At 40.6% G+C, this 19,937-nt stretch overlaps 1 protein-coding gene across 20 annotated transcripts in view; it reads right to left on the bottom strand.

Annotated features, from left to right (window-relative positions):
• EIF4G3 (eukaryotic translation initiation factor 4 gamma 3) overlaps positions 1-19,937 on the bottom strand; it is a 355,974-nt gene that overhangs the window by 75,708 nt on the left and 260,329 nt on the right. For 15 of the 20 annotated variants that reach the window (XM_056122565.1, XM_056122556.1, XM_056122555.1 and 12 more), the window contains 5 exons: positions 12,605-12,851; positions 10,874-11,007; positions 8,283-8,402; positions 7,788-7,898; positions 867-1,037 (listed from right to left, as the gene is read on the bottom strand). In XM_056122565.1, coding sequence (XP_055978540.1) covers positions 867-1,037; positions 7,788-7,898; positions 8,283-8,402; positions 10,874-11,007; positions 12,605-12,851 — 783 coding nt within the window. The remainder of the gene's footprint in view (positions 1-866; positions 1,038-7,787; positions 7,899-8,282; positions 8,403-10,873; positions 11,008-12,604; positions 12,852-19,937) is intronic. The other 5 variants (XM_056122558.1, XM_056122557.1, XM_056122571.1 and 2 more) reach the window with 1 other exon arrangement.

Genomic DNA, 19,937 nt, shown 5'->3' on the forward strand with positions numbered 1-19,937 from the left:
CTCGCCAAGAGGGATCCCCACGTGAAAAGACAGGAGTATACCCTGAGCACTCTGGGTTATGACCCAAAACCAAAACATAAAACTACAAGATAAATAAAGGTTTTTCATCATTTAACATAAGGAATTTAAAGGAATTCAGTTTACCCTAAGGAGGTCTGTGCACAGGGGAAAAAAAGCTGCAATATTTCACTTTCATTTCAAAAGAACATAAAATAAGATGGGTTGCTACACTCTAAATAAAGCACTGGTGTCATAAAGCATGACTACAGAAATTCTTAAAAAGGCAAAAATTTACTAAACTAAAAGTTTAATTACTGAGCCTCTAAAAGTACACTTTTTAAAGAATAAAAATGATCTGTGCCTGAATAATACACATCCATCACATACGAACTCTCTAGAAAATAACTCTTCTTTGAAGAAACACACAGAATGTAATTTTGTTGCTGCTGCTTTCGGGGTCTCCTTGCAGCAGTGCTCAGAGGACCATGTGGTACCAGGGCTACTACCTAGGTTTCCTCCCAGGCCCCAGAGAGCAACTGTAAGAAAAAAAAATAGGCTGTCTGGCATTCAGGGTAGCTGTTAGAATAATGCTTTTAGTAAGAAAAAATGATTTAAAAAAATCTTAACCTATGGGCTGAAGTGATTGTACATTTGCCATAAACGTGGCCAACCAAGATTCAATTCCTGGCATTCCACATGGTCCCCTGAGCACCACCAGGAATAATTTCCAAGTATAGAGCCAGGATATGGTCCCCAAATAAACAAAATTTTAGCCTAAGATCCTACAAATATCAATCAGTAGAATAGATGACCAAAAAAAAAAAATCAAAATAGTGGGATAAATCTAGCATTTTTTCTACTCTTACCTGTGTTTTAATGTTTTCAGGATCCTCAGCTTGGCTGTCTCGTTTCTGGCTGGGCTTCCAGGCATTCTCTGCCTTCTTCAGGTGGACGTCTTCTTTGACAGAGACTGTGATGATCTTCCTGGGCTCTCTCCTCTGGCCAGGTTGCGATCTTCGTGGTCCAACGTTTAACAGCTAGGACAAGAAATTCTTTATTATACCTACACAGAGTACTTACAATTTATTGTCTCTGCTGTGCTGCTGAAGTCAAGCCTGATGGTCACACCAAACGCTTCTAGAGGCAAAGATGGGCATTCAGTAGTACGCTTATTAGAAATTATCTTCTTAGGTGAGGAGCAAGTTAGAGAATGAGACACGCCAGCAATAGAATTTAATATTCTGCATTGCTACGGACGTTTCTGGTATGGCAGGGATCAAACCCAAGGTACATAAGGCATATACTCCTAATTGAAGCTACACTCCCAGAAGGAAAATTACGCTTGACAGTTAATTTTCCTAACAATGAAAGACTACCCCAAGCTAAAACTAGTTGTTTAATTTTGCACTGGTCAAATAACTACAATTGAGAGCAGTAACCATCAGTTATATACATGTTTCAAAAATTAGGTTTCTTTGACTGGAGAGACAGGTATGGCACCTGCTGCACATGGCAGACCTGGGTTTGGTTACTGGCACCCGATATGATTCGGAGTCAACCAGGAATGACCCCTGAGCACAGGGCCAGGAGTAAGCCCTAAGCACCACCAGGTGTGGCCTCCAAACAAAACAAAACAAAGTAGGTTTCTAAACATGTTCTGCAAAATGGAAATTTAACATTATGAAAAATTTTTGAAGCATAGATCCAAACCTTCCTTAGATCGCACAGCGGGTAGGGCGTTCACCTTACAAGCGGCCAACATGGCCGACCCGAGTTCGATTCCTCCGCCCCTCTTGGAGAGCCCGGCAAGCTACCGAGAGTATTCGATATGCCAGACACAGTAACAACAAAGTCTCCAATGGAGACGTTACTGGGCCCGCTCGAGCAAATCGACGATCAACGGGAGGGCCTTTACCTTTTACCTTTACCCTCTAATAAATGTGCTGGGACAGAAACCCTACCATGTCGTTTTCATAAGGAACAGTCAAAAAACTGCTCCTTGAAAATAGGTTTTCCTTTCTTTGTCAGCTATTTGCTGCTACTGGAGGCCCACTACACTCATTCTATGAAAACCAATGTATGGTGGCTTGTTACACTGTTTATCAAATTAAGTATTGCTGTTGTAAGAACTAATAGAGAACTAATAGAGAATTAAAAGCCATATTCTGTATATAAAATTACTTTAAATGCTTGAAAATATTTTTAACACATTTAACATTTGGGTTGATACTAAGTTCTTTACTTCCCAGCTCTGCTTAATATGTCAATTCCTAAATGCGGAATAAATGTTGCAGAATAAATATTAGATCTCAAGACAAAGAAAAAATACACATAGTTTACAGATAAGAATCACATTTCACTTAATATTCCACTACTGCCTCTTTTTTCGGTTTTGGGGAGTCACACCTGGTGGTGTCACGACTTACACCTAACTCTGTGCTCCGGGCTTAAATCCTGGCTGTGCTCAGGGGACTATACGAGGTGCCATGGATCAAACCCACGTTGGCCAGATGCAATGCAAGAGCCCTATCTGCGCTATTGTCTCTTCAGCCCCAATATTTCCCTTATAACTCACAAAAAGCTTCTAAGAACTAGAAATTTAAAATACCGTATTTTAATAAAAGACAGGTTCTAAGAGACATACTCTATGGATTAGGCTGAAGAGATTCAATGTATTTTACACATGGCTTGAATTCTAAGACTTATTCACTTGCACTTCAACATTTCCCCTAATTATAAATGGTGTTATCAAATAAGCATTAGGATCAGAAGCTAAATTTCTGGACAATGGGGCCAGAGCATAGTACAGTAAGTAAGGTTTTTGCCTTCTATGTGGTCAATCCGGGTCTGATCCCTGGCATACCCTATGGCTCCCCGAGCCTGCCAAGAGTGATCCCTGGGTGCTGAGTCAGGTAAGTCCTGAGCGCCACTGGGTGTGGCCCCAAAACAAAACAAAACAAAAATTTCTGCACAATACTCATTAATCTTTCAAATGTATCTAGTTTTAAGTATTTGATTTTTTAAATATGATCTTAAATGATTTGACAAACATTAAAAAAACAAAACAACATGGGGGTCACATAAACCCAGATACATCAGTCATGGAATAAGTGATGGAAATAAAAAAGATTTTAAGACTGAATAAGTACCAGGAGGGAAGTTACTAGACCAGACAGTACCACATTCTGTAAGGGCACTGAGTAATACAGAAACTTTAATATATAGCCTAGAAAAAAAACAAATTCTGTTACAAAAAATGCAGTGCAACAACTGTTCCCTAGCTTCAGTAGTCTGGGTCTGAGGGTGGAGATGACTTTAAGAACAAGCGTGCATAGCTATCTGCTGAGCACAAGCTGGAAGTATCCCTAACCAATGTTGGGTGTGCCCCTGCACCCCAACCCCCGAAAAGAAAGCATAAAACAGAATTCAGGCTTATCTTACTGACTTATATGGGTTAATTAATTTTGATTTTGGGTCATCCTCGGCAGTGCTCAGAGTTATACTCTTAACTCTGCGCTTAGGGGTCATTACTGGCAGTGATTGGGGGACCATATACAGTGCCATGGACTGAGTCCAGTCTGCAGTGTGCAAGGCAAGAGCCCTACCCACTATACTATCTCCCTGGCCCCTGGGTTAATTTTTTTAATGTTTCAATAAATTTCAAATAAATTAACACAAAACATGCAACTTAAGCCACACTATCTAAACATTCAATTTTTGTCAAAAAGGTTGCTAAGCATAACAAAAGGTAATAATGCCAAATTAATATGAACCATAATATGTGTAATTTGGAAATGTAATTTTAATAATGTTTGAAATAAATGTCCAGTTCCAAAAAGTACTATAAATACCAGCGAGTGAGCTTTTCAGATTTAAATAGCAAAGTAATGGGGCTGAGGAGACAGCGCTGCAAAGGACTGGAGCACATGTTTTGCCACTGGAGCCTAGCTTCAAGCTCCAGCACTGCATAATGCCCTGAGCATAAATGGGAGTAGTCCCCAAGCACTGTACTGGGAGCAAGGTCCTGAGCACCGCGAGTTGTTGGCCCTCAAACAAAACAAACAAATTAACAAAAAAGATTTACGCCACATGTTTCTCTTCCTTCCCACTTGGTGATATGAAAAGTAGTAATAAATTAGTAACAGATGTAGGTCCAGAATTAAAATAATAAAGCTGAAAATAAAATCCAGGTGTAAATTCCCAAAACAAATCCAAAAACTGTATTTTATCTCTGGATATAATTAAGATGTTACTGACAAATAGCTATCCAAGCTTACTGAGTTCTCAATAGAAACGCTTAAAATGATTAATTAATGTCTAAAGTTTACGCTCTGTTTACACTCCGAATAAATTCACTATCTGGAACATCAATGCCTGGAAGGACTATGGTGCTCTGGAGAAAAAGGCATATTCGAAGATGAAAGAAATGGACTCATAAGTCCAATACTGTAACTTATACGTGAAGTTACTGTAAACAAACCTCAATTTTGTTGAACTTAAGCTTCATTATATATATACATATATACATACATATATATATACACACATATATATACGTATGCATATATATACACACACACTCACACATATAAATTTGTCCCACCTACAAGAGTTGTAAGGATTATGGGACACAAGGCAGGTAAGAGGACCTGAAAAGTAGACAATGTAGGGGGCTGGAGAGATGGTACAGCGGGTAGGGGGCTTGCCTTGCATGTGGCTGACCCAGGTTTCATCTCTGGCATCCTGGATGGTCCCCCAAGCACCACCAGGAGCAATTCCTTAGCACAGAGCCAGGAGTAACCCCTGAGCATCTCTGGGTGTGACCCAAAAACTAAAAAACAAACAAACAAAACAAAACTAGGCAATGTATCACCGTCAATACCAAAACAAAAATGAACTTTTAAGCTGCAAATGGTATAAAATCACTAACCATTTCATTTCCTCTTTGTGTGTGAGAAAAAATAGTTGATTTACAGTATCCTCCAAAAGTTGTAACATACCAAGAGTGACCTATTTACAGTGGTTAAGGCACTTGCCTTGCATGTAGCTGACCCAGGTTTGATCCCCAGTAGCCCACCTAGTTCCCTCAGCCTGCTAGCAGTGAGTGCAGAAAAGGGTTAATCACTGAGTACCACCTGGTGTGGCCCTCAAACAAAAACAAAAATATTGGGGTAAACGAGGTGTTTTTTAAAAATTTAGTTTTAGGTAAACGGAAAGTTCCAATATTTTAACCATTCTATTTTATTTTTTCTTAAATGTACTAAGTAATGAATTATACTCATCTCTTTTAGAATTTGATATACATTTGGTTCTATCTCATTCAAAGACAAACCTGAAACTTGTCTGCTTATCTAGGTAATCAAAAAAAGAAAACAGGATTAATATTCCTTCTAGTAAGTTTTCGTCCAATGTTCATTCTAGCAAATAGAAGGAAAGGGAAAAAAAGGCAGGGAGATAACTCACAAAAGGCAGGAGTGCACCTTTCGTTGACCCCAGGTTTGATCCCTAGTACCACACAGTTCCCACAGCACCACAACGAGAGACCTCCAACCAAGCACTGAGCCAGTAGACCCCAAGCCCTGCCAGATGTGACCCTCACCACCAACCCCCTCCCTCGCCTTAAAAGAAGGGATGGATGAATAATGTGATTTCAGGAAATCTTTTACTCCTAGGACTTCAACAGGTCAGCTAAACTCAAAGTTAGCTAAAATGGAATAAATGTCAAACTGTGTCCAGGAACACAGACCCTTTCACAGTACATTTCTTTGGAAACACTTCCTGTGATTTCTGTCAACAAATTACTACTAGAATTAATGCCACGACTGCAAAGTAATTTGACTTTTAAACACTCAGAAAAATGATGCTGTTTGGAAAATATTATTATTGTACTTGATTTTTAAAAAAAATTTCTTTGTATTAAAAATATTTTGTACTGGGGGGACAGAGAGATAGTACAGTGGGCAGGGTGCTTGTTTTGGATATGGCTGATTCCTGGCACACCATATATTCCTCCAAGCCTCTCCAGGAGTGCTCTCTGAGCACAGAGCCAGGAGCAAGCTCTGAGCAAAGATGAGTGTGACCCAAAAGCCAAACCAAAATAAAAAATTGCACCTAAAAATATTCATGCTATTTCATATTATAAATTATAGCTATTTAAGCCATATTATGAAGCATTACTGAGATATATTAATTAGTATCTTTGGGTGGTAATAATTTGTAAGCTTTTTTTTAAAGAAAATATGATTAGAACCAGAAGCTTTGAAAAATAGGGTTCTTTTTTCTTGTAACAAACAGCACTATTTATTGTTTCTATGGATGTCTGATATATATGTCCTACAAAATTCCCATTTTTATTTACACAAACATACCAAATTAAGTGGAGGACGTTAGTTATGAATGACGAGATTATAAGAATAATATGCTTTAAAGCCTTACAAAATCAATATTACCATGATAAATCATAATTTCAGTTAAAAATTAGCTTGTGAAACGTGAAACATTTTAAGAGTGCATTAAATAAAGCTGAACTTTTCTGGAGGCAATACTAATTCAAAATAATTAGTTTCATTGAACAAAAAAATGAACTCATTTGATGTATGTAGGCATTTAGATTAGTGAGCATTTTTTGTGATAATGGCTTTCAAATTCATTTTTATAATTTCCGTATTCTATGACAGTGTATCATCAATTCACATTTCCTTTTGCTATCCCTTATTACAAGAGAATGGCAAGCAGATAATTAAGAAGTGACAAAATACACTAGTAGAGAAGATGCGGCAATGCAAACCTACTCAGTAACATGAACAAAATTAATATGATAATCAAAGTTTCTGTTTCAGAATAATCAAGCTGGCATCAAAATTACTTCAAATGCTTGGGAAAACACATGTAAACCAGAACCAAAACTAAAATTTAAACAACATAAATTAAAGCCATCAAAAAGGGGAATAATGCTAAGAAGACAAATTACAAAATGGTTTCTAGAAAGCTGCTTTCTAAGACTTTATGGTGAGGCAACACAAACTTTAGAAACATTTTAATTTTGTACTTAGAGAAAATAAAGGTCAAATTTCAAACCTGTGTGAGAACAAACTACTTCACACAGGACCTTAGGACGGTAAGCTTAGAAACAAGTAAACTTCAAATTAATAAAATTTTCTGTAGTTTTTACAAAAGCCTCCAACATAATGCAGGTGTTCAAGTATTTTTCAATAAGTTTCAATCAACTAACTGAAATGTCCACACAGTGACATTTGTTTGCTTTCAGATGGTGTAGAGTCTTATTTCAAAGCAGGTTTCAAAAGCTGCTATTCCAGAAATAAAAAGGTGACGGGAAAATAAGAAAGTGCCACTTATGTAATATTTTTACATGCAAAAATAAAATGGTCTTAACAGGGTGATCTGCAAATGTTCATCAAACCCCAAGATCCTCCTGTCCTTTAAAGTATTCTCTGTGCCATTTCACCTGGGAAGAGGAGGTATTAACATCATTGGCAACTTTCCTCCATGCTTTCTGCAAGTCTGCGAAGCACGGAGTAGGCAGAGCCTGCCCTATCCTGCACAGTGCAGTGCCCCAGCGTAACTCCATTGGTGATGTCACGTCCACCGCTGAAGAGCCTGCCACTGGGGGTGTAAAAGGCAAAAAGCATTTTACCAGTACTGCACTCTCTAATACGGGTCATTTGTACATATTTTGACTTCACAGCCTATCATAAGCGAGGAGAGCAAAACAGAAAATATTAGAACACCAGAGATTATTGTTTAAAAAAAAAAAGGATTCAGCGCACCCCTAGAGGCAGGCTCTTCAGGGGGGGGTGCGACATCGCCAGTGGAGTGCAAGCTGGGGCTTTGCTCTGTTCCAGAATTGGCAATCCATGCCTGCTCTGCACTTTACAAATCTGTAGAAACAAAGACAAAGAGGTGACCATTAGCTGAAGGCCATCGGAGATCTCTAGGAAATCAGGACACCTCACACAAAATAGTCCTATTCAAGTGTTGGCTCTATTTTAAACCCATTTGCAGGTCATTTCAACTGAAAAACTAAGGGGGGGTGGGGGGAAAACAAGACCAAATTAATGCAGACCAGCTTTGTTCAAATAAAAACAACTCAGATACGTTCTTTATTTGTTTTAATGTTAATACGGAAAAGATAGTCTTTGCCTCTTCTAATTCTTCTTCTTGGTTAGAGGACTCAATGGATAAATGATGCTGCCTTTAGACAGGGTGTCACCAGAGTCTATGACAGTTTCTAATTAATTGGGTTGGAGGGAACTTGCACTTACAGGTACACCTCTTCCACCAGGGGTTTGCCTTCCAAAATCTGCAAAGGCTGGAGTAAAGTCTGGTCCACGAGGCAAAATCCGAGGATCTAGAGTTCGCATTGGCAATTTGGGTTGGTTGATCTGCAATTTAAAAAAAGTAAAACTTAATACAAGTTCAGCGCCACAAAGATAACAACAAAAACAAAAGAAATTGAAAACTTGTGATACCTAAGAAGGTAAACACTGACTTCCAGCACAATACAAGTCAAATCCAATTCTGGGTAGCTTCTACTGGGTTAGTCTTTTTTGTTCTCAAGTCAACAATGTTTCTTTTTTTCCTTTTAAATTTGGTTCAGGGGACTAATTAGTTCTAAAATTCCCAAAAGGAAGACTGACACAATCAGAAGACAGGGAAATTAGATACTTAATAGCCACAGAATGAACCAAGAAAAATTATACTGAGATCCTATGCATTACTGACAAATATTACAATTTTCCGTAGGATATTCACAGGATGTCTGAGCACCTGTCTTGAATTATGGTTAGTAACATAATTATTTTGAGTTGGATATCAGGTCTCAAAAGAATACATTACAATTCTTACTTTGCCTTGCATATAGCCAACCCTGGTTCAACCTTGGCGTTGTTCCCTGGAGCACCTCCAGAATAATCCATGAGCATGGAACCAGCAGTAAGAACTGAGCAGTGCTGGGTGCTGGCTCTCAAAACAAAAAACAAACAAAATTTTGTCTGCCTGTTCACTTCTGCTCTTATAGGCATATAATGTGACTCAGGAGACTCAGTTAGCAAATGGTCCAAGTCAGAAAGAATATTGGCTGGGAAACAGAAGAAAAAAAATTTTATTTTCTGTTTCTTTTTGGATCATACCAGAATGGAAGAATGGGGGTGGAGGGTGGGAATTCTGGGGGACAGATCATGTGGTTTTGGGATAAAATGGGAATCAGTGACAGGTAAGGCAAACACCATAACCTGGTACTATTTCTAGGCCCTCAGAAATGTTTTAGGAGGACAATCTAATTCAGTGGATACTACACTGTCCTCCGAAGCACTGAAGTCAGTCCAAATGATCACCACCATTATTCAGTTGCCCTGACATTAAATACCTAAAAGAGAAGACTTTGATATCACGAGAATTAAGACCTGTAGTTGAGCTATCAAAGAGTAAACAACAGAGAGAGGGTTTAGATGGCTGGCTGGTATAAATCTCAGGAAGATGTGGCTCTAAGGCCACAGAGATAGTACAGGGATTAAGGTAAATGCCCTGCATGCAGTCCATTCTGGCTCAATCTCTGGCACCACATGATCTCCCCAATATCCCAGGGTGCAGCCCTGCAGGCCTCTGAGCTGTCTGGGGCGATCCCTGGCACTGAAAGACCCTCACAGTAGCACTGCGTCCTTGAGTCTTTTACTGAATTGTTGGCCCAATTGATTGAGAATCACTGGCAGGGGATCCTAGGCCTCCTGAGCACTACCCAGGAAACCACACTCCCCCCACCCCCCCCCCCCAAAAAGGTCTCATCCTATAAGTTATACTCCATATTTATTTATTTATTTATTTATGCTTTGGGGATCACACCTGATCATGCTCAGGGGTTATTCCTGGTTCTGCGCTCAGAATTACTCCCGGTGGTGATCAGGGGACCATATGGGATGCTGGGGATTGAACCCGTGTTGGCCATATGCAAGGCAAATGCCTTATGTGCTGTACTACCGCTCCAGCCCCACCCTTAATATTTTTAACTGGAGACTTATAGTGGCTCTTCAAAGCAGACTTCAAGTTTAGTTACCATCTCTAGTCCATCTTTTATTTACAGGACGATGCTTGAGTATTTACACATCTTATTTATCCCTTCTACATTTAATAAGTGCTGGAACGATAACACAGTGGGTAGGGCATTTGCTTTGCATGCGGCCCACCCTGCTGACCCATTTTCGATTCCTCTGCCCCTCTCGGAGAGCCCGGCAAGCTACAGAGAGTATCTTGCCCACATGGCAAAGGCTGGCAAGCTACCCGGGACGTATTTGATATGCCAAACAAAGTAACAAGTCTCACAATGTAGACGTTACTGGGTCCACTCGAGCAAATCAATGAACAATGGGAGGACAGTGCTACAGTACATTTAATAAAAAAAAAAAGTAACACTTCTGTTTGCACCATTAAGATAAGAAATAGAGAAAGGGTGCTCACCTATTTGCAGAACTAAAATTAATTCTACAATTAACAGAAAAAAATCGCTAATTACGGAGATTCTGAGATCTACAGAATTTAAGAATTCTACTACAGAATTAAGCAGACTCCCACTTAAACACCTCCTAGGTCTCAGACCTATCTTCAATGCAATACTAATTCCATACTTAAAATTTCAGAATAGTGAGGAAAGAACTATGCATTTCTCTAGCCATATTAGTCAATGTCTCCACTCCAATTTTCACCACATCATTAGGAAATTTTCTTAACAGGCAGATGTTTAAATTTAATTCAAATACCAGCTGGTCTAACTCTTGCTAAAAATTGCTGAAACTTCATGCATTTGAACTGAAAAAAAAAAAGTTCTACCACAAAATCAGTTTTCTTTAGTCATGCAGCTTACTTTGTCAAGAACAACATCACTGATGGGAGGCAGGCCCTCTGGTTTCTGAATACAGGCTGGCATGAACTGGAAGTCTAGTAGAAACTCTCTATCATATTGCTTCTTGCCTTCAGTATCAGAAGGCTTCCAGGAATCTAGAAAGAAGGATGTTTGTAGGCAACTGTACATAGAACCACAAATTTATACACAGTAAGAGTACAAAATGCATCCCAATTAACCTCGACATAAGCAAATGAAATCACGACTAGTGAGCAATGATCAGAAAATGTCAGGGTGAGAGACATGGACTGGTCCTCACTAAATAAACTATCAAGTCTTTAAACACCTTAGAAGTAACGAATTTGATATTTTTCGTTTCACAGCAATAGATCACTATTTGAAGTAGAAAGGCAAGGGGCACAAAAGCAACTTATAACTGATAATAAAAGTTTAACAACAAATAACATGTAAGATTGTGAAAATCGGAGAACCTATGTATAAAATTCCCCAGCCTCTAAGTAGTATCTGCTTGCTGACTGGGCCAACTAAAGTAGAATGCACATTATCTTTTCCAAACAGTAACTGTACTCTTAACTAATATTTTCAATATAAATTTAAAATTAGTTTCTTGCTACACTACTTTGCTGGTTATGACTTCTCAAAATCCTACTTATTACATAAAATATTTATAAAATAACAACTTAAAAAATTAACAAAATTATCTTATTAGGCCTCCATATCACTTCTGACAGCATCCTAGATCCTTCCATGTATTAGTGGTTCTTATGCATAAGTCAGTCATAGCCTTTGATAATTCTGCAAATATTTTTAACTAAATCTTTTATTATTTTAAAGAATATTTTTTAAAAGTTTATTGGGATCTAATCATATCCGTCAAAATCAACCACAGTTCACATAGTATTGGACAGGAGGTTTAATGCATTTAATCTACCTCAAGATGCAATATCCTCCAGGATTTATCATATATTTCACAGGCATTTCCCATACTGCAGGAGTTCAACAACTCAGACATAAGGCTTGTGATTATTAGAGTCCAGTCCTACAAAACAATTTCTGTCAACAAACTGAGTTCAAGGCTTGTGTCATGATGAATATTATCTCAAAGGACATGATCATGGAGCGGAAAGATAGTACAGGGGTTATGGCAAGTGCCTTGCATGTGGCTGACTCTGGTTCAAATCCCCACCACCACACGTGGTCCTCAGAGTGTTGCCAAGATCACTCCTGAGCAGGGCCAGGAAAAGCCTCTAAGCCCCAACGGGGGTGGCCCCAAAGTAAAACAACATAAAGAAGTGAAAGAAAACGACATGATCATACCTGAAACAGAACCCTTTCAATTAAAATGAATAAAATAAATCCCAGTCTAGCATAGACCGACACTCTTTGACAGTTTCAGTTCCAATGTCTGTAAAGGCAGAATTCTTTTTTATTTTTTTATCCTTAATGCTATTTTTATTTTAACATTAAAATAATGTTTTGTTTTGTTTTTTGATTTACCGTGAGATAGTTACACAGCTTTCATGGTTGAGCTTTGGTCATACTAAGGCAGAATTCTTGACTGGTATACATGATTATCATTTCCACTAACACAGAATACTCTAGATGTGCTAATCTGTTCTGCACATATTATACTACCATTGACCCTTTCTTCCACTTATGAGGCAGCAACACTTTGCAATACAGTCAAGGGAAGAAAGGAAAAGGTACATAGGAAGAGAGTGATAAGCTTACCTGGTTTAAATGGGAACACGACCCCTTCACCAGAACTATCAGTGGAGCCTGAATTAGCATCTATGCCTTCGCTCTCAGAAACACTCTCAGCACCGTTATGCACAGGCTCAGCTTCTTCTCCATTTTCTTCCACAGCTTTCACTTTTTTCAGGTCAGAGGGTTCTCTGTCAGGATGAAACCCTTGGTTCATTTTATCATTTTCAGATTCAAGTACTTTGTCACCTGAAAGCTCCTCTTCAGCTTTAGGCTAAAACATAAATTAAACACAGATTTTATTTTATTTTCACTACCTGTAATACATAAGTAATACAATATATACCTATTTCTCCCCTGGGGCTGGAGCGATAGCACAGCAGGTAAGGCATTTTGCCTTGCACACGGCCAACATGGTTGACCCAGGTTCGATTCTTCCACCCCTCTCAGAGAGCCTGGCAAGCTACCGAGAGTATCTCGCCTGCACGGTTAAGCTCCCTGGTTAAGCTCCCTGTGATGTTTTCAATATGCCAAAAACAGTAATAACAAGTCTCACAATTTGTTGTGAGATGTTACTGGTGCCTGCTCGAGAAAATCAATGAACAACAGGAGGACAGTGCTACAGTGCTACCTATTTCCCCCCAAAGCATAGGAAGTCACTCAAGAATGTCTTTGTTCAGCATATGTACTAGGTTGGTAAGTTTTAAGACACATATCTCTGGCTGAGGATGTGGCTCAATAGTAAAGCACACACCCTGCATGCTTATGGGCTGGATCCGAGGCACTGACTCCCCTGCATCCCCAACCAAAAGTCACATATCCTGAGTCAGAGCTAGAGCATGTGCTTCGCACTGGGTGCACCCTGCCAGGAATGACCCCTGTGCAATGAGCTGGAAATGGTCCCTGAGCACAACTGGGTGTGGCCACCACCCACCCCTGAAATAAACAAAACCACTATGTTCACTTCAACTCAAGGAATAGAGCAACAATTCCCTTAATATAAATAAAATAATAAATAAAGGCCCTCCCGTTAATCATCGATTTGCTCGAGCTGGCCCAGTAATGTCTCCATTGGAGACTTTGTTGTTACTGTGTTTGGCATATCGAATACATCACAGGGAGCTTGCCAGGCTCTGCCGTGCGGGCGAGATACTCTCGGTAGCTTGCCGGGCTCTCCAAGAGGGGCGGAGGAATCGAACTTGGGTTGGCCATGTTGGCTGTGTGCAAGGCAAACGCCCTACCGCTGTGCTATTGCTCCAGCCCTTTAATATAACTATGACTAATATAATCTAAATAAACCAAAGATTAAAATGGGAAAATGTAATCCATGGAATTTAATGAACAGAAGCGAATCCTAGTGAGGAATCTAAATCGAGCACTCCTACCCTTGCAACTGAACTTCTGCAAGTAAAGACACCAGAGGGTTATCTTTTATAATGTACTATAGCTGAGAAAGAAAATTCAATAATGGTTTCAATACACAAGGTTAATCATCTACCATTTTACAAGGAGACCACTAGGTAGTTAATATCAATTTTGCTTACTGGTTTGTAGAATCCTGAGGATGCAATTTTATTGAATACAGAAATCATTTATGGAAAAATGCTTGTAATATATTCACCTAGAGACAGCTAGGTTCTAGCATAGTTTTTTTTAAATGATTAAAATAGAATTAGAGTTATTCATCAGAAAATTTGTAACCATCTCAGTTTCAGATATCAAATATGGATTTTTTTTGGCTTTCTGGGTCACACCTGGCGATGCACAGGTGTTACTCCTGGCTTTGCACTCAGGATTTACTCCTGGTGATGCTCGGGGGACCATATGAGATGCTGGGAATAGAACTCAGGATGGCTGTGTGCAAAGGCAAACATGCTACCTGCTGTACAATCTATCGCTCCAGTCCCTCAAATGTGGATTTAAGAGTCACATAAACACTAAAATTCCCTGAGGCAAAATTAACCATGACCTTTAAAGTAAACATTCTGAAAACAATCCTTAAGAAGAAGCACTCAGAAGAAATAGACTTCCCAATGGACAAATTCATGCAAAGGGGGGAAAATATTGTTGAATTTGCTTAAAAGGACTGCATCTGAGTACCACACATGGGTACTCAGATTCTGGAGTCACTTGCATCCCCAGTTTGGGGTGTGTAACTGCTCTCTCTTTACTGCACAGGACTTGCTCCTCTCATGGTTCATAAATAACAGGCTTAGTAGACCAGAGAGACCAGAGCTGAGGCCAGGCTGCCGGCTGGACTGTGGAGAGGACTCTGGAAAGGGCTCGCTTCTCCCCTTTCCAACAAAGTTGCTGGTCAGTGAAAACTAATGCTGATTTCAAATCTTTTAAAAATATACTGAGACTTTTTATAGCTGAAATCAAAAAGAACATGCTATTGGATAAAAAGAGATTACATTAATTGAAAATTCAATTTCTAAGTGGAAAAAGAATTAAAAATCCTGTCCCATGAATGACAAATATAATTCAGAACATAAATAATCACTGAGGTATATGTGAGGCTGCATTAAATAATTATGATGATTTTTTACCAGCAGAAGAATCGCAATTCAACTATTTTGTATCAAATAGTTCCTTCTTATAAGAAAGCTTATCAGAAAATTTTCAGAAATTTATCATGAAATCAGTTTATCAGAAAATTAGACTGAGGAAAGGCCTAATTGGGTGTTTCCTTCAAGATGAACCTTTTATCAGCACCATTTAAGCAATAATTTGGCAGGCTGGAGAGACCGTAAAGTGGGTAGAGAGCTTGCCTTGCAAGTGTCTGACTCAGGTTCCATCCATGGCATCCCTTATGGTCCCCTGAGCACCATCAGGAGTAATTCCTGAGCACAGAGCCAAGAACAGCCCCTGAGCATTACCGGGTGTAGCTCAAAAACCAAACCAAACCAAACCAAACCTAACCAACAAAAATTTTGGGCAAAAATGTTAAGGTGCCAAATTAAATTGTCTTAGGCAGACGGGTCTCAAGGTTGACAACTCTGAGGTCTTCTTGGAAAGGAGATGGGCCGATTCTACCTCTCCCAGGAAAGTCCAATAGTCTCTGGTATTTAAATGGCACAGTTCAAAAAGAAGGACACTCTTTCACTGTTGGTGGGAATGCTAACTGGTCCAACCTTTCTGGAAAGCATTATGGACATTCCTTCAAAAACTAGAAATTGAACTTCCATATGACCCTGCAATACCACTTCTGGGAATATATCCCAAGGGTACAAAAAAGCACAGGAGAAATGACATCTGTGTCTATATGTTCATTGCAGCACTGTTCCCAATAGCCAGAATCTGGAAACAACCGAGTGCCCGAGAACAGATGACTAGTTAAAGAAACTTTGGTATATCTAAACAATGGAATAGTATGCAGTTGTAAGGAGAGATGAATCATGAAATTTGCTTGTAAGTGGACAGACATGGAGAGTATCATGCTAAGTGAATTAGTCAGAGAGGGACAGACATAGAAGGACTGCATTCATTTGTAGAGTATGAAATAATATGAGACTGACACCCAAGAACAGTAGATACAAGGGCCAGGAAGACTGCTCCATAGTTGGAAGCCTGCCTCATGGCAGGGGTGGGGGGGTGGGGGGGTGGGGAGAAGGCAGGTGGAATAGAGAAGGGTAAAGTAAAGTAAAAGTAAAGGCCCTCCCGTTGATCATCGATTTGCTCGAGTGGGCCCAGTAACGTCTCCATTGGAGACTTTGTTGTTATTGTGTTTGGCATATCGAATATGTCATGGGGAGCTTGCCAGGCTCTGCCGTGCAGAGCGATAGCACAGTGGTAGGGCGTTTGCCTTGCATGTAGCCAACATGGCCGACCCGAGAGAAGGGACCATTAAGAAAATGATGGTTGGAGAGATAGGTTGGGATGGGAGATGTGTGCTGAAAGTAGATAAAGGGCCAAACATAAGAGCCTCTCAGCATCTGTATTGCAAATCATAATGCCTCAAAGAAGAGGGAGGGTATGGGGGAAATTGTTTGCCATGGAAGTGGGGAGAGGGTGGGAAAGGAGTATATTGGGGAGATCAGTGGTGGGGAATGTGTTTGGTGGAGGGATGGGTGTTTGATCATTGTTATGATCGTAACTCAAACATGAAAGCTAGCAACTGTATCTCATGGGGATTCAATAAAAATAAATAAATAAATAAATAAATGGCCCAGCTCCACAACCAATCTCAAAAAGATGCCAAGCCACTAAATCGTCCCAGGTAGACTGGTCTCTGGGCTGAGAACTCTGGGGCCTTCTCATCCTAGCTCCACAGTTCCTGGTGCACGTGGCCGATACCTCCAAATTTCATAGTGCTACTATCCATTCGTTTGAACGTCCTGTTTGGCTAGAGCTTCAGTGACCACTTCAATCTCAACAGAATCAAAGGCCTTCTTTAAAATGATGAACATTAGACAGAGTGGCATCTTGAACTCCCAAGAAACTTCAATGAGCTTGGTGACCATGTGGATATGGTCAATTGTGCTGAATCCTTTTCGGATCCTGGCTTGATCGCATGGTTGACCCTCATCTAGTGTTCTGCCAATCCTATTCAGGATGACTCAAGTGAACAGCTTGTAGACGATGCATAATAGGCAGGTCAGGCGATAGTTGCCAATGTCATGGATGTCTTCTTTCTTGTACATTGGAACGGTGCTGCTGGTTTTCCATTGGGACAGAACCTTGCATTCAGACCGATAGTGTGTGAAGAGCCGAGCCAGTGTATTGATGAATACTGATGGCAGATCCTTCAGGTGTTCAGGTCTGAGCTTGTCTGGACTGGGTGCTGTACGCTTCTTTACCAATGAAATAGCACGTCGGATTTCAGAAGGGAGAACATTGGGAATAACGTATCCATCCTGCGGAATTTAGTAAGTGTGCAGGTGGACGTGGCTATGGAAGAGATCCGAGAAGAAGTCCTGGATAATCTTCTCCATTGCTCTTCTGGAAGATGTGATAGATCCATCAGGACATTGGAGGGCAGTCATCTTGGTCTTGTAGTTGGTGAAGGACAGGCGGGTGTTGTGAATACTTTTCCCGGCTTCTGCCGCATCTGCCAGCACTGCTGCTCTTCTCTCTTTGAGGTCTTCCTTTATTGCTTCTCTGCACTGCTTTGAGAACTCTGACATTAGCTTGTGGTTGCCCGAGTGTCGTGCCGAGCCACATTGGCAAATGAGCTCAAGAGTTTCCGAAAACTGGCGTCTTTTTGTGGCTATCTCTCTCACGGCATTCCTTGCACAATCACGGAGGTGCTGAACCAGTCAATTGTATTCCTCATCGATGTTATCTTCCCATGTTGCCATAATAGTGCCAAAGAGCTCCCAATTGGCGGTCATTCTGGGAGTTCTCTACTTAAACTTTGCAACCTTTTCTCAACAATTCGTGAAGTAGAATTTTGCATGAAGGAGATGGTGGTCCGATCCCACTTGGAATTTTTGGACAACAGCGACATTGGTCAGGCAAACCATCGATTGCATATGATGTGGTCAGTTTTGTTGTGGAACTGTCCACCAGGAGACTCCCATGTCCAAAGTTTAGATTCGGCCTTCTGGAACTGTAAGTTACCATGGATGGTCTTGGTCGACATGATGAACTCGGATAGTCTTCTCACCCTGTTTGTTCCATTCTAGGCCATGAGTCCTGATGTGGAATTCTTTGGGAAATCTTCTCGGTCCTATCTTGGCATTAAAATCACCAACAATGATCTTGTAGAAGGTGTGGTCTTCTTTATAGAACTTCTCCAGCTCCATGCAGAATTTCTCAATTTCTTCTTCATTGTAGTTGGATGTTGGTGCGTAGATAACAAAGATAGAAACTGCCAGCAGTGAGCCACATCTATTCAAGTGTAAGTGTCTGATTCAAGATGTTGGGCATTTAAATGAATCAATGCTCATGGCCAAGTTCATGTTGACGAGGACACCGACACCAACAGCGCCTCTTCTGTTGCATATTCTGAGGAATAGTTCTTCTCTAGTGTCAAAAGTGGCGTGATGTGGTTGATGCCATCTTGTTTCGGTCAGACCAATGATGTCGTACTTGATCTTCTGTGCTTGTACCATCAGGTCCTCGATGGATGCACCAATGCCAGCGTACGTGATTGAAAGTACAGACAGTCATTTTAGTCCTTCTTCATTTTGGCAGCCTAGTTCAGCCCTGAGATTTTATCAGCCTCTCCTTCCTCATCCTTGTTAACACTGCCATATTGGGGGCTCTTTCAGAGTCAGGGGAATGAGGTCCATTGTTTTTACTGGTTTTGGCATGTCAAATACACCACGGATAGCTTGCCATGCTCTGCTGTGTGGGCAGGATCAGGATCCTCTGTGAGCTGTATTACCATTCTACAAGAAAGTGATCATCGAAGAAAAGAGAGTGGTTTGGCAGGGCGATACCATTTCACCAAAACTCTTCAATGCCACCTTCGAGAATGTCATGCGATGACTGGAATGGGAAGGAATGGGAATGAAGATAGACTGTTGGCAACTACACCACGTCCGTTTCGCTGATGACATCATTCTAATTACACCAAACATTACACCAAGCGGCACAAATGCTGGTTGACTTCAACCGTGAGTATGGAAAGATCGGACTGCAGCTGAATCTCATGAAGACAATGTTTATGAAAAACAAACTAGTTCCTGACATTCCATTTGCTCTCAATGGAATGAACATCTCCGAATGCAGCAGTTATGTGTACCTAGGTCGAGAACTCAAGATGACAAACGACCTGGCATCTGAGCTGTGCAGGAGGAAGAGAGCAGTGTGGAATGCCTTCAAGAGCGTTGAAGAAATAGCCAAGAGGATGAAGAACCTACAGCGCCGGGGACATCTCTTCAACTCCACCATTATCCCTGCACTAACATATGCCTCAGGGACCTGGGCCCTACGAAAACAGGATGAGAACGCTATTTGGGTCACCCAAAGAGGAAACAAAAGAGCTATGCTTGGAGTATCATGCTTCACTCAAGTGAGAGAAGGAATCCGGAGTTCTGACGTCCATCAGTGATCGAGAATCAGGGATGCTGTCTCGTTTGCCAAGGCATGAAAAACTAGAGCTGTTACTCATTGGATTCCATATGTCTTCAAAAGAACGCATGCCCGCCCACCTACAAGATGTTCAGACTTCTTCGTCAAGACCCTGAATGACTGGTTTGAGGCTCTTTGTGTTCCTGTAGTGAGCAGACACCACTGGGCTACACTAGCACGTGACAGGGACAGATGGAGACGTTACTGACACCTGCTCGAGCAAATCAATGAGTAATGGCACATCAAGTGATCAAGTGACCACCCATTAGAAGCACAGCCAACCTGAAGGGAAAGTGCCTAGAAAACCACAAGCTCAGTGAATAAAAATAGTAACACAGAA

The sequence above is a fragment of the Sorex fumeus genome, unplaced genomic scaffold (genome assembly GCF_029834395.1).
Source record: "Sorex fumeus unplaced genomic scaffold, SorFum_2.1 ptg000047l, whole genome shotgun sequence".
NCBI classification, from domain to species: domain Eukaryota; kingdom Metazoa; phylum Chordata; class Mammalia; order Eulipotyphla; family Soricidae; genus Sorex; species Sorex fumeus.